This window comes from Taudactylus pleione, unplaced genomic scaffold (assembly GCF_031769625.1).
Source record: "Taudactylus pleione unplaced genomic scaffold, aTauple2 ptg000201l, whole genome shotgun sequence".
Classification (NCBI taxonomy): Eukaryota; Metazoa; Chordata; class Amphibia; order Anura; family Myobatrachidae; genus Taudactylus; species Taudactylus pleione.
This window is the reverse complement of record NW_028284603.1, coordinates 54,311,453-54,327,371: the sequence shown is the minus strand read 5'-3', so window position 1 is coordinate 54,327,371 and position 15,919 is coordinate 54,311,453. Positions and strand designations below refer to the sequence as shown.

General features: G+C 42.4%; 1 protein-coding gene across 2 annotated transcripts; it reads left to right on the top strand.

The window, feature by feature from the left end:
* The first annotated feature begins 758 nt into the window (after nt 1-758).
* On the top strand, nt 759-14,661 carry LOC148518413 (uncharacterized). 2 transcript variants are annotated; one of them, XM_088477393.1, is made up of 3 exons: nt 759-4,417; nt 6,878-6,923; nt 9,430-14,661. In XM_088477393.1, exon 1 carries the CDS (start codon nt 1,977-1,979, stop codon nt 3,120-3,122), a length of 1,146 nt encoding a protein of 381 aa, XP_088333519.1. In that variant the 5' UTR covers nt 759-1,976; the 3' UTR covers nt 3,123-4,417; nt 6,878-6,923; nt 9,430-14,661. The 2 variants fall into 2 exon arrangements, with proteins under 2 accessions (XP_088333519.1, XP_088333520.1); XM_088477394.1 differs by having other exon boundaries at nt 9,433-9,446.
* The last annotated feature ends 1,258 nt before the right edge of the window (nt 14,662-15,919 follow it).

The window sequence follows — 15,919 nt, the reverse complement described above, 5'->3', positions numbered from 1 at the left end:
ATGCGAACGCATTGCCAGAAAGTACACCCGCGGCGATAAATTGCAATGTGTGCGAGCCGCAAAACAGCATGCACATGCGGCAAGGTAGCGTTGCGGAAGGTATTGCCAGTAGTTCACGCGCACCACCACCACCTAATGTGGATAGGGGTGCAGGTACAGTTATTGAAAAAACCCATAAAAATGTAACAAGCAATTTGTACCCTCTCTTAAGTATCCATAAAGAAAATGTTTATGATGTGGATAATGAGCCTATTGTCATGTCTGCCATTTCCCATGCTGTACACGTGTTAGATGCTGCACCACGACAAGCACAACTGGTGCCACCATCTCCATCTGTAACACTACGGTAAGTGTTATCATCCTCTGCACCTGTAGAGGAAGTTGTTAATACTATACGTTGCAGCAACAGACTAAACCCCCAGCCAGGTAATAAGGTCAAAGGTAGCAGTGCGGCCGGTCTGCATGCCATCCGGACAATCACTGTTCCGAATGGGAATGCGGATGCGAACGGAGTAGTGCCCACAAGGGATGTGGTAATGCATTGTCCTTGGACAAGAGCAGAGTTAAATGCCATCATTAATGATTTCCCCGATCCCAAAAAGGAACTAGCCAAATGTCAAAGATTTTTGAGGAATTTGGGTAGTTCTCACGAGCCGACCAATAAAGATTAGCAAGTAGTGTTAAGGGCCTGTCTACCAGGCAATATCGACGTGACAAAATTTGTGCATTGGATGGTGACGTTCCCTTAACAGACCAAGTAAACCAAGGTAACATTTCCTGCATTGTAACTCAATTGGGAATATATTTTCCAGTAGTAGTTAACTGAAACAAAATTTTCACCATAAAACAAAAAGAGAGTGAATCTGCAGAAGATTATTGCGACCGGGCTCTGCAGGCTATCACCCAGTACACTGGGATAGAAGATATTAAAGATAGCACTCACCACAGGGGAATGATTGTCACTATACTCATGGATGGCCTGAAAGAGAACCTAAAAACTCGGGTTCAGACCTCACAGCCTGGCTAGAGGGGAGTCACAATAGATACCCTCATAGAATCCGCCATAGAACATGACAAAAACATCTCAAAGAAGAAAGAGACTCAGAGCGAGAAACTAATGGCTGTCAGTATTCAAGCTCTAGAAGGAATGACGGTAACATCACAGCCAGCAGACACACCTGCACCCACTACACACCTGCACCTGAACAGTTACACGTCCTCACTAATTCCACACCACTGCAAACACAGCCCTACCCCACTTATCACACACAGCCACAAGTTCCATACTACCCACAAACTCCATACCTCCCACAATATCCTTTTCCTCAATATCCTTACCCATAGCCACCACCTTTCTCTCCTGCTCAACCCACAAAACAATCCTTTCCACGAAAGTGTTTTAATTGCAACCAGCCAGGACATCTAAGAGCTGTACGGCAAAGAGGGTAGGACCCCCTAACCAGGGAGTACCTGGATATCCCCATAAAGGTATGCGCAGAGATCAGCAAATATCCAACAGGCACCAGCTCCAATTGTGGCCGTTAATGCTTTATTGGAGAGTGGGAGCCAGTGCTAGGGGTCAGATCATACTTGTGGTCTACAGATAGTCAGGTTAACGGGGGTTACTAGGGAAGAGCCAGTCATAATGGTTGATGTAGCTGGTACTAAATACATTTTTCTTGTAGACACAGGGGCGACCATGTTAGTGATAAAATCTCCCGTTAATTTACAGGTAACCAACGAGACAGTAAAAGCAATGGGCGTAACAGGTAAAGTGTAACATTATCCTTTAACAAAATCCACAGAGGTTACTATTGGGCCGTTGCATACCAGGCATTCTTTCCTCCTGGCAGCAGCAGCTCCTACTAACCTACTGGGAAGGGATTTGTTATGTAAGATGGGATGTGTCATATATTGTACCCCTGATGGTGTATTTTTATATATCCCAGAGAGAGTTGCGCACAAGGTGAGGGATAATGTATCACTCTACCAGTTTAAATGAAAATCCATCTCAGGTAGATCAAATGCTATCTCAAATTCCAGGTGATGCCAGTAGGCCCGTAGCATACTACAGTGCTCAATTGGACACTGTGGCAAGATCACTCCCAACGTGTTTAAGAAGTGTGGCAGCAACGGCTCTATTGGTGAGTAAAAGTGAGGACATAGTATTGGGCCATGATATGATTGTCTATACTCCCCATGCTGTATCTGCTCTGCTGAACTCTGCCCAAACCAGACATGTTTCTTCAGCTAGGTTTACCAAATGGGAACTAGCTCTAATTGCACCTGCAAACATCACTGTTAAACGATGTAATACGCTGAATCCAGCAACATATTTACCATATGTACAACATGATGTACAAAGGGTGGAAGGAGACGAGTTGCTGGCAGGAAGTGAGTTCAGCGGACATAATGATACACACGATTGTATGGAATATCTGAATCAGACCTTTACTGCTAGACCTGAAATATGTGACACACCTTTAGAGAATGTGGATGTGACATTTTACACGGACTGGAGTTGTCATAGACAAACAGACACAGGTGAATTATGTACAGGTTATGCTGTTGTAAATGACACAGACATCATAGAAGCTGAACCCCTTGTTCCTCCTCTCTCAGCCCAGGTGGCAGAGTTAGTAGCACTAAAAATAGAGTGTGAACTGGCAGCAGGCAAATCTGCTAACATTTACACTGACTCTAGGTATGCGTCTGGAGTTGTACATGATTTCGGAGCTCTATGGCGTCTGAGAAATTTTATGACAGCAGCAGGCACACCAGTTGCACATTCTAGACACATAAAACAATTGCTAAACGCAATCCAACTGCCCAAAACAGTGGCAGTAATTAAGTGTAAAGCCCATACATGTGAGGATGACCCGGTGTCACTGGGCAACAACAGAACAGATGAAGCTGCGAAATGGGCAGCAGGGTTAAAAATGAACATATCAACAGAACAAATTATGTCTTTTCAAACAATTGATATGTTGAAATTAATTGAGATGCAAAATTTGTGTTCAATCCAGGAAAAGTCAGTTTGGAAGTCCAAGGGATGTGGGCAAGAGTCCACCGGGCTCTGGAGGGACAGGCAAGGTAAGCCAGTAGCCCCCAAGGCATATTAACCCTGCCTGGCTGAGGCAGCACAAAGTCTGACTCATCTGGGAAAGCAAGGTATGTGCAAATTGGTGAGAGCATACTTGTGTGCACCGGGTTTTTCTTCACAAGCAGAAAAGAGAGCAATGTCCTATCTGACCTGCCTGAGGAAGAACATAGGGAAAGCGATCCCTACCGAACCATCCCACATTCCACCGACTGACAGACCTTTCCAGGTGATACAAATTGATTTCATCCAATTACCACCCTGCCGGAATCTCAAGTACGTATTAGTGTGCACTGACGTGTTTTCCAATTGGGTTGAGGCCTACCCAGCGGCCACTAATACTGCTGCGTTTACTGCCAAGAAAATAGTACAGGAGTTTGTATGCAGATACGGTATCCCTAAAGTTATTGAGAGTGACAGGGGTACTCATTTCACAGATGACGTTTTTCAAAATATGTGTAAACTGATGGGTATTAATAGTCGACTTCACACCCCCTACCGACCGCAGGCCAGCGCCAAGGTAGAGAGGATGAACGGGACTATTAAAAATAAGTTAAGCAAAATCATGGCAGAGACTGGACTAGGATGGCCAGAAGCATTACCATTGGTCCTACATAGTATAAGGACCACTTCTAGACCCCCTCTAAATCTGTCCCCCTTTGAAACATTGTTTGGTAGACAACCTCATTTGATTATAAGTCCACAGGAAGACTTGAAGGGTAACAACGAGGTAACTGTAAGGTATCTTATATCAATGAGTAAACAGTTAACAGCAACAGCAGAAACTGAAATTGTTGTCCAATGATATGCCTGAAACTAACTGTCATGATGTTGAACCTGGAGAATATGTTATGATCAGAAATTTATTGCGTTCAGGTTGTTTGACTGATCGGTGGGAAGGCCCGTACCAGGTGTTACTGACAAATACCACATCCTTCAAGGTGGCGGAGAGAGATACCTGGGTCCATTCCACTCACTGCAAAAAGGTCAACCAACCGGTGGAGAAACAAGGCGGAGACAAGGCTGATAATGTGGACCTATCAATCACGAGCTTGTTCCGGGAGGATTGAAAGGTTGTAGTGAGATACCTGAACTAAAAGAAATTTGCAGGTCTTTGTTGTGGCAATGGGCTGGCCTGCTGTGTTAATTTTCATATTCTCTTCCAGAGTTTTCACCATTCTGGTTGGTTCGGGAATGTCCGGTTTCTGTGACGGGGGACTGATAGAGGAGATGGTAGCTGATGGCAGTGCTGATGGAGTGGAGTCAGAAGGAGGAGTGCTATGCCAATCAGGGGAGTGTCTGACCAATCTTAGTACTGTAAGTGTTAAGAGAGCTGATATTCTGGATACTCAGGGACGGTGTGGAGGTTTATCGTCTGAAGATTCCTGTATTTGTGAGCTTTGTGGGTCCCTAGTTGATGAGAACTGTATCCAACGGTGCCAGCCCTAAATATAACCCGTACTGGGGTGGGTATCCTTTAGAGGATTATCATAGCATGGTAGGCAAAGTTATTAAACCAGACTGATTGTTGGGTGTGCTCACACGTGCCACAGGGTCAGAATAATGTAGGGTTGGTACCATTTCCGCTGAACATTACGGAAATTTTAGAATTGCAAAAAGGGAAAACATTGGATGGAAAATTCCTCTCATCCAAACCACCTCATTTCAAACTCCATCAATTCCAAGTAGATAGATCACTTTTGTGCTTAAACATAACCAACCCTAATAAACCAGGGAGTTGGGAAGTGACAGGGAATAATCAGACGATGACCTTCTCACTGAGAGCTGATAATGAGTCTATGAATCATGATCTGTTAGCTCAATTAAATCTAATGGGATACATTTTAGGTATCTGTATACATTGAGTTCTACCAAAGAAATTATTGGTAAGGTACCAGATGGATATTGTGCTAAGATAATACAACCAGAAACTTGCATGTACCAGATGGAAGAGCCTAAGATAGGATTGTTTGCAAGGGAAATGTGTTTAATGATAATGATGCATACTATTCCTTATGTTCTCCACGATAATGTATATTTTATATGTGGAAGAAAAGTGTATGAGTGGCTCTTCCCGAGTTCCGAAGGTTTGTGTTACCTGGGAAGAGTAGTCCCAGAGGTTATGACCCTCACACATGTTGAAATGCTTGGTATTCATAAAAACACACCATCACCATATCTTCACACGCAGTATGAACACAGAGGCAAAAGAAATATGATACCTGGTGATGTGCATAAAGCCACTCAGTTAATTAGTGAGACAACTGACTTTCAAGTTTTAGTAGCAATGGATCCCACCAGGATCGCTCGGGGTACATAAAATTTTAGATATATTCAGGACCTTGCTAAATTGATAGATAATATCACTGAGATGTATGATGACACCTTCAGGTATACAGGTAGGGAATTGCAGGCGTACAAGAAAGAACTGGTGCAACACAGGCTAGTGTTAAATTATTTAAGCGCTGTTACTGGAGGATACTGCATTACTTTGGCCACCCAATTTGGAGTGAAGTGTTGCACCTATGTCAACAATGATACCAGCGACCCCAAGGAGGTGATAGACCGAAAGATATATGAAATTCTGCAGCTAAAATGGGAATTTCGGAAGAACCACAATGCTTCAGTGGCTGAAGTAGAGGAGAAGGTAGAGGAATGGGTTTCATGGTTGAACCCAGCAAAGTGGTTCTCAGGTCTAGGGGAGTGGGTCCAGGAAATGATCGCAAGCATAGGTAAACTCTTGATCCTCATACTGGTTGTAGTAATTGGCATATGTAGGTGTGTTCCTACTGTGGTGAAGTGTGGAAAATGTAAAGATAAGGTAAAACAAAAGAACAAAATTATGATGGTGGTCAGCAATGACAATATGAATACTGGGGTAAATATAGAACTGCATTACAACTAGGTAATACCATCATATAATGTATTATATTTAGACATGCACAAAATGTATTATCAAAATGTTATTTTAAAAAAAAAACACCTCAAATAATGTAAGTCCCTATAACCCCTCAAGACTTCCCTTATAGGATTGATGCATCCCCACATCTTTCCCATGATCTTCCAAGATCTGCGGTGTGCGTATAATGTTAGTTTTATGTCCCCTCCCAGAGACACATTATTGATGGATTAAGAATCACCTTGTGCCATCCCATAATAACATTAAATAATATATATAAATGTAAGCCTAAAATAAATTTTAAAATCAGAGTGTGATAGCATGTTGTTCGCTATCAAAGGGTGGACTGTTGAAGCTGGATAATTGGCTGAGACAAGATCAGCTTAAAATTAGATCGAAACGATGCCATCTTGCGAATGGCCGCAAGACACCATCTTGAAAATGAGATCTGCAAGACGCCATTTTGCGAATGGCCGCCCAGCGCCATTTTAGATAAACCCACACTTAAGTACATATGGCAATGCTATTATTAGCATCAGGCGATCGCATATTTTATCATACCCCATACACACATTAATACACACAGTTGCGCTGTTAACATGTCGCACATTAGCAAATGCATAATACCCCGCATGCGACCGCTGTTTATTAGCTTTGTGCGTACGCATCTGCCCAAAGTTAACTAGCATCTTTTCCCAAACCCCTAATACTTACACAATGCACACTCACATAAAAGGTTCCATAGCTTTAAAGTGTAAAATTCAAGTTTTGTTCATTTATTACAAATGCTGTGAAATAAAAGCTATTTAGTATCTAAGGTTTAATACATGATAAATAAGCTGTGTTTGGTGTTATACTGATCTGCACTTTCTCAACAGCTTCCCAGTATTATCGGTGCATTCTCAACTTATGGACCGTAGAAAGGTAAAGCACTAAAATGTACTTTGTAAAGCCAACAGCCTAGATTTGCATGAGGTGGGAAAACAGAGATAACCAGCTGTCGGAGGCTGGTCTGTGTCCATTTGAATCAACCTGTTAAATGTCCTGTAACAGAAGCACCGTGATGGGGAACCAATGGGATTGCAACAAACCTCTCTATCGTGTAGTCTATTTCTGTGGGGGTATAAATATGTGTGTTCTGACCCCAGTCTTTAGTCTTCATGCTGATGCTGTTGATGGATGTTTCTTGCTGATGCCGGAATCTGGTCCCAGAGCGCGTGTGTATGTATAACTGTATCTTGGGTCTGTATCATTTCTTTGAGCTAAATTGTACTTAGATCACAGTGTAACTAACTGTACTTTGCTTGAAATAATACTTTGTGCTTTGCAAACACATGTTCAAGGTCTAAAGTCTTTATTTTACTGTATGACTGCATACGCAAATAGCGTCAATTTTAGAAGGTATAGGCAGGTTTTTAGAAAGTATAGGCAGGAGCGTAAAGAGGTTTAAAGTCAGTATCCTTACTGATGACTCACAAGTTAGATTTAGGAATATGGTATAGGAGGTTTTGTGTTCAAATCCCTTGCTTGGAGAGTTAAGTAGCTGGTTTGCTTCAAACAAGTAGAAACATCAGATACCATTGATGCTTCTAAACCAATGTTTAGGACTAAACAATGTTTTTAACCAATGTTAAAAAAAACATATGTTTACTTTTGTTGTCACATTGCTACCAGAGCTTTACTTAACTATTCTAAAAGCCCATTCATTTCAATATTTTCCATGCTAAAACCCTCTTGAAATTAATGGGCTATTGAAATGAAAGGGAGACACTCCAAACATTAAAAACATAAATATATAAAAAAAAGGCAATGTAGTCCTCCCATATTCCTCAACCAGGTAAAGGGTATATACAAATGGAGGGATCCCTGGAGTGGCAACTTTGCTACCTCAGTGTTCCCAATACAGTGGTAAGGGACCCCTAAGATCCCTTTGATTATACATAAATAGTAAAACAAAACTGTAAATAAAACCTAAACAAAATTGTTATATAAAATCAATTTTTTAATACAAGGGAATTATTTTTGTAATCTACAGAAAAATATGTATAACCTAAAGAAGATATTTTAGAATCCACAGTTCATACTTTATAATCAATGGCATATTATTCTTATTGTTCTTGGGAAATGTACTTTATTTTTATTTCTTTAATTTTGTACCACAATACTCACAATACTAAATCACATTAAATATGTCCAAGAAGAAGATCAGTACAAAACAATGAAAAAATAACTTGTATTTATTGAGTTTCATAAGGCACAGCCAAATTATTAGGAGGAACCAAGATAAAGTCATTCATCTTAGAAGGGCTATTGGGGGTCATCCATACACATATATGTCTCAATCTCATACAAGAAAGTGGCAGGGGCATATCTATAATGGGTGCAGGGTGTGTGGGGTACACGGATTCCAGGGTCCAGGGGGGTCCCGCACTACACACCCTGCACCCATACTATTACATACCTGTCTGAAGTCCCACGTCAACACTATGGTCCGGCACTGTAAAAATGACTGGAAAATGGCCACCGAGGCCATTTTCCCATCGTTTTGGCATGCACAGTACAGGGAAAATGGGCGCAGCGGCCATTTACCTGTGGACTTGAGCATACTCTATAGACTCTGGGCGCACTCTAGTTCCCAGAGTCTATAACTCCGGCACTGGCTGAGCACAGCTCAGTGCGCAGCCGGCTGCCGGACAGAGAGTAGGGGGCCATGTCGGAGATTGCACACGGGCCCACTCCTCTCTAGAAAAACCCCTGGAAAGTGGTATTGCCAAATGTTAACTGAGTCTGAAAGGAAAGCAATGATAACTTTTCAAGGTAATAAACATGTACTTTATTTTTAGTTCACATGATGACTAGTAATCAAAGTGAAGTTTTAGTTATTGTAATAAATGGGATACTCTTCTTCTTGTAATACACATGGGTAACAAAAATAATTGTCTTAACCTTTCAGCCAATCACAAGTGGTTTCCGATGCATGTGATTGGCTGGTGGTGAGGGGAATATCTGTGACTCTCTGTTTTGATCATATCCAAAGAGATTAACTAAATTTCTCTTGATGTGGGAAATAATTAAGAATACAAGGAAATAGAGGTTAAATTCTGCACCAGATATGATAAATCAATATAGTTATATAAACTTTGGTTAGATATATACCTGAGTGTAAAAACGATTTTGAGAGAGTGAGACGGAGAGAAAGAGAGAAAAGAATAGACCAGCACACCAAATTGCTTTAAGAAAAAATAATTTTAGCTGCTGTTATACTTCTCAGTACATTCATATCAGTCACAAGTCAAGTAAAGTGCATAACTGAATCAAGCTATGCACCGAAAACAGCTGTCGGGCTGTATGACAGAAATGCTGATAATTACATGCGTACCATATTGCATATTTATAACGGCAACTAAAAAGATTTTTTTTTTTCTTATAGCAGTTGGTGTGCTGGTGTCACAAGCTGCCGCACTGCGAATGCAGGATGAGACGAACACCGGGAGAGCATTCGCTGAAACTCCTCCTACCTCCTGTCCTTCATTCCGGGATCGTTTTGGATTGGTTCCTGCTGCTATTTCCTTCTGGTGTGAACGCTGCTCAGATGCCAGTGATAGCGTTTCATGTGTTTCCAGTTTTGGTGTTGTCTCCTTTTATCCAGTCGAGTACCCAGTCCTCCTGTCTGCTCTTGTTACCTGCCGTTTGTGTCATCTAGGCAGCAAAGTCAGCATACCAACTACCTGCCATTTGTGTCATCTAGGTGGCACGTTCTGCATATCCATGCTCTGCCGTTTGTGTCATTCAGGAGGCACAGACTGCACTCAGTGTCCAGAGTGCGCAGTTCTGCATCTGGCTGCTTGTGTCAACCCGGCGGCACAGGCCACACTCCAGCGTCCAGCTGCTTGTGTCAACCCGGTTGCACATGCCGCACTCCAGCATCCAAGAGTTTGTGTCAACCTGGCAGCACAGGCCGCAATCCAGCGTTGAAAGTATGCAATCCAGCGTACCACCGATTGTGTCAGTCGGGCGACACAGGCCGCATTCTAACATCCAAAGTACGCAATCCAGCTTACCACCGCTTGTGTGAACCCGGTGGCACAGGTCCTTCTTCAAAACACCACAGCCTGCCAAGGCTGCTACACAGCCCAAAGGCCGCATCTTGTTCTATGGCCCACAGGCCACAGCCTGCCAAGGTTGCTACACGGCCCAAAGGCCACAGCTTGTCCTGCGGCCCACAGGCCAATGCAAGTGAAAGACTTACCAGCCTTCAAGGCTGCTCCGCGGTCGCAGCTAGCCAAGCATTACCAGCCCTCATGGCTGTTGCAGGACAACCATCCCGGACAATACTGTACCTCAATTCTTAACAGCTGGTCTAGTCTGGGTTTTCTGGATATTGCTCTATATGGACAGAGGGCTAGGTCTCTATCCTTACTTTGTGGTGTTTAAATACAGGGACTTATAGAAGCTTAGTGCAGACCAGCCACAGGATTAACATAGTGCTAACAAAATCTCACAATATCGCATCCAACATCAATTACTTATTCTAGAGCTATTCAACATATACAGCAAATACAGAAAACATTAAAAACCTCCACAAATAATACAAATATTTTTTGGTGCTTCCAGAACAACACAGATATAATTTCTTACAAAAAAACATCTAAAATTAATGTTCTCATTTAACCCCTTCGGGGCTATGGTGTCCACTTTATGGTGTCCACTTTGTTTACTACATAATGAATGTGCTGTAACACACTCACCATGTTGAAAGTTATTCCAGAGATGTCCACACCGACCTTGTCCAGCAGCGAGGTGAAGGGTTGACACTAACACAGGCACGGACACGAGAAAATACTATATTCGCTCAGATTAGTTTATTTAGTTGCAATAAATTGCATAGAAAAGCAATAAATATTAGCAATTAACTTTTCTGCTTATGACTCTGTTACAAATACAGCAATAGTGATAACAACCGTTCACACAGACATTCGCCAAAGCTTTATTGATCAGGAACGCTTCTTTCTTGAGCAGTGAAATAAATGGGTTAGCGAAATATCTTAATGCTTCTATATGCAACACTTATAATGACTCTACTCTCATACCAGGTTGAATTAATATATATGTCCCTTAAGTCACTTAACCTCTGGCCAGTAACCTGTTACGTTGGTGCACATTAGAAGCTAAGTAGGTTGCTCACAATATCCTAGTACTGGAGAAATAATGTTCTCAATAATATTACTTCACTAAAGGATGCTATCTGCCAATGTTGTTGTGGACTTGTATATTGCAAACCCGGGTTTGAGGATTTCTTTAGTAGTCTACAGCTGATGCTAATTATCTTTGTCTCAAATTGGTGTCTGATGAAACGTTGGACATCAATATAACGTACTGAGTTCTGTAGTATTTTATATTGCTATAATGCAGCTTTAATATACCTTTCCTGTTTAGTAAATGGACAGGACCTGCACCACGTTTCTCAGGTTATATGTAGTGAAAGTACCTTTCCCTTGGTTCTATACAACTGACATCTTATGACTGAAGTAGTAATGCTGGGTGGTGCTGGTTTTATTTACAGACCTCTCCTGTGGATCAGCTTAGCAGATTCAGCACCCTAGAGGATCTGGACAGCGGTCCCTCCTGCAGGCTGGCCCCCGGCTGTAATGGGTCCACACAGCGGGCACCGGTAAGTCCCGCTCTCTGGTAAGCGCAGCACTTTCCTCACAGCTGCTTACCTCAGGCACCCTGCTCCCGGCGGGCTCCGCTGGGTCCCTTATATGTCACCGGTCGCGTGCGGGGACCTCTTCCTGCCAAACGCGCACGCGACGCTCTCTCCACTGGCCCTCTGATAAGTTCAGAGGGAGAAGGTTTCCCCTCTGCTGCGGTAGCAATTTCCAGTGGCCATGTGCCCTCTGGATCCCTGTGTCCAGAGTGGGAAGCGGGTTCCACTGTTTGTCCATGGGGGTGGGCAGTCCATATACACATCAACTATTTTGTCTATAGGCACTGTATATATATATATATATACACCATACAGCACATACATGTTTCTATATGACTGGCATGCTTTTAAATTAAACTGGTGTACATATATGAATTGACATTATATTAAAAGACAATACATTCTATATGTCCATACTCCTATGAACTGGCCAATACACTTTCAGGGGTATCACAGTGCTATTTACTGTACTTGTACTATGACATACTTTGGTACTCCTGTCATTGGTAAGAATAACTCTACAAACACTAATATCAATGTGTAGCAAAGGTGAGTATTGAACTTCACTCAATTATACCATGCACAATATAAACACAACTTAGAACTGATAATCAATACATCAGAATTGTACAAACACTCACACTAAAGATAACAATGCTAGCCATTTTCACCAGCATGCACAAAAACATATATTTTGATACACCCTGTATAATGTGGGTTATAGGGGTGCCGCTTTGGCACTGTCCCCACTGCCGAGTCATGGTCTACCCATCCCCCTCCTTCTTGGACATACAATATTCACCTGGACTCTCCTGGCCGTCCAAATGAGTAGTCTATGTCCTAATGGCATGGGCGAAAGGAGCAATCCATGACTTCAGGGAGAAAGAAGTGCCGAATCGACACCCCCTGTGCCGGCTTCTGCACATGCCTATGCTATGGGCCTAATTCAAAGGTGGACGAAGTATAGATGTCGGACCCAAACAGCCGATGTTTTTAGTCTGCACATGGTGCATCTTAATATGCAAAGGAGCGGATTAAAGCCACAGCCAGTAAACATCTCTGTACAAATCCAATCAGCTGCGGCATTAACATAAAGACGCAGTCACTCTGTGGAAAAAGATAGACACCTATTTTATTTATAATACTCTATTACAGAGGTTCCCAAACGTTTTTGAATCACGGCGCCCTAGAGTATCAGCATTGTTATCACGGCACCCCTAAGCCAAACGTTTGTTATTGAGAAATGAAGAAAAATGTAGTAAAGTAATAAAGTGAAGTAACTGCTTGCCTGTCATCCTTAGGTTCAGTTATGTGGGGTTAAACAGGTTTGAGCTTCTGTTTGTCTACATATTTATTTAACATCGACCATAAATAATATTATTTAGTTCTGGACCACCAACCTGAGGTACCCCTGCAAGTGTCCTGAGGCACCCCAGGGTGCCACGGTGCACAGTTTGGGAACCACTGCTCTATTATATAAGGGGCAATTACATCTGTCTAGCTCTAGCAAAAGCACAGTGAGAGCCGGAGGCAGGCACTGTCTCCCCTGCTCACAGCTCTCATTGGCATGCACAGAACAGGGTTATGTGCACCCTACATCCCATGCTGCCACGAAGTGAGACTGCTTTGTTATGCATGGCTTTCTCCAGCCGGAACCTCTCTCACTCAGACCCGATCCTTGATGACAGAGACCATTCTCTTGGGGCCTTGATTTCCAGTGCTGAGTCTCTCACCATCAACCAAAATAATTCAGCAGAGGACTGTGGCAAGTGCCAGGTAGAGGGGCTGCCGCGGGGCAGAATGGGCCAGCAATGAATCCTGCAGAGACAAACCATGCCTTGCTATGCCTTCAGCTCTCAGCAATACTTCCAGGCGCTGTCACATTGTGTTGTAGTAGAGAGGTGAGGTCCACATTATATCTCCTAATCTCCAGTGCTCACTTTGCTTTCTAGTACCTCTTTGCACCCACCCCCTTCCCCCTTTTCAGCAGTAGTTTTTCCATAAACCTTCCACCAAGAAAATAATAAAACATGGCTGCACGTATTACTGCATAATACATAGATCTGCTTAGCTGCAATGGTTAATACTGACATATAGTTAGAATTACCATGCTTCCATTGCAGGAGCAAATAGCTCTACATGTTAGGTGTCTGACTGTGGTTGTCAGTTTGAGTCCCAGATATGGCATACTGGAAAATTCCTGTTTTAAATACAGGCTGAAGTTACTGAATGACAAGGTGCACATAAATTACACTGTTACTGATGACTCACAAGTTAGGTGTAGGAATATGGTATAGGAGGTTTTGTGTTCAAATCCCTTGCTTGGAGTGTTAAGTAGCTGGTTTGCTTCAAACAAGTAGAAACATCAGATACCATTGATGCTTCTGAACCAATGTTTAGGAATAAACAATGTTTTTAACCAATGTTAAAAAAACAAATGTTTACTTTTGTTGTCCCATTGCTTCCAGAGCTTTACTTAACTATTCCAAAAGCCCATTCATTTCAATAGAGTTTCCGTGCTGAAACTTTCTTGAAATGAATGGGCTATTGAAATGAAAGGGAGACAATGTAGTCCTCCCATATTCCTCAACCAGGTAAAGGGTATATACAAATGGAGGGATCCCTGGAGTGGCAACTTTGCTTCCTCAGTGTTCCCAATACAGTGGTAAGGGGCCCGTAAGATCCCTTTGATTATACATAAATAGTAAAACAAAACTGTAAATAAAACCTAAACACAATTGTTATATAAAATCAATTTTTTAATACAAGGGAATTATTTTTGTAATCTTCAGAAAAGAATGTTTAACCTAAAGGAGATATTTTAGAATCCACAGTTCATACTTTATAATCAATGGCATATTATTCTTATTGTTCTTGGGAAATGTACTTTATTTTTATTTCTTTAATTTTGTACCACAATACTCACAATACTAAATCACATTAAATAATATGTCCAAGAAGAAGATCGGTATAAAACAATGAAAAAATAACTTGTATTTATTGAGTTTCATAAGGCACAGCCAAGTTATTAGGAGGAACCAAGATAAAGTCATTCATCTTAGAAGGGCTATTGGGGGTCATCCATACACATATATGTCTCAATATCATACAAGAAAGAGGCAGGGGCATATCTATAATGGGTGCAGGGTGTGTGGGGTACACGGACTCCAGGGTCCAGGGGGGTCCCGCACCGCACACCCTGCACCCATAGTATTACATACCTCTCCAGAGTCCCAGGTCAATGCAGTGGTCCGGCGCTGTAAAAATGACTGGAAAATGTCCGCTACTGCCATTTTCCCATCATTTTGGCATGCGCAGTACAGGGAAAATGGCCGCAGCGGCCGTTTACCTGTGGACCTGCGCATACTCTATAGACTCTGGGCGCACTCTAGTGCCCAGAGTCTATAACTCCGGCGCTGGCCGAGCACAGCTCAGTGCACAGCCAGCTGGCAGACAGAAGTAGGGAGCCATGTCGGAGACTGCACACGGGCCTCCGCCTCTCTAGAAAAACCCCTGGAAAGTGGTATTGCCAAATGTTAACTGAGTCTGAAAAGACAGCAATGATAACTTTCCCAGGTAATAAACATGTACTTTATTTTTAGTTCACAAGATGACTAGTAATTAGGGGTGTGCACCGGCCACTTTTCGTGTTTTGTGTTTTGGATCTGGATCTTTCTTCGTGATTTGGATCTGGATTGGTTTTGCCAAAACCACCCTTCCGTGTTTTGGGTTCTGGGTTTTGTGTTTTGGATCTGTATTTTTTTTTTAAAAAGCATAAAAACAGCTTAGATCACAGAATTTGTGGGTTTTTCTGCTCCTATGCAATTATTAACCTCAATAACCTTCAATTCCACTCATTTCCAGTCTATTCTGAACACCTCACACCTCACAATATTGTTTTTATGGCCAAAAGATTGCACCGAGGTAGCTGGATGACTATGCTAAGCGACATGAGTGGGCGGCACAAACACGTGGCCCATCTAGGAGTGACACTGCAGTGGCAGACAGGATGGCAGTTTGAAAAACTAGGCCCCAAACAGTACATACTGCAAAGAAAAAAAAGAGGTGCAAGATGGAATTGTCCTTGGGCCCTCCTACCCACCCTTATGTTGTATAAATAGGACATGCACACTTTAACAAACCAATCATTTCAGCGCCAGGGTCTGCCACATGACTGTGGCTGAAATGATTGGTTCGTTTGGGCCGGCACAAA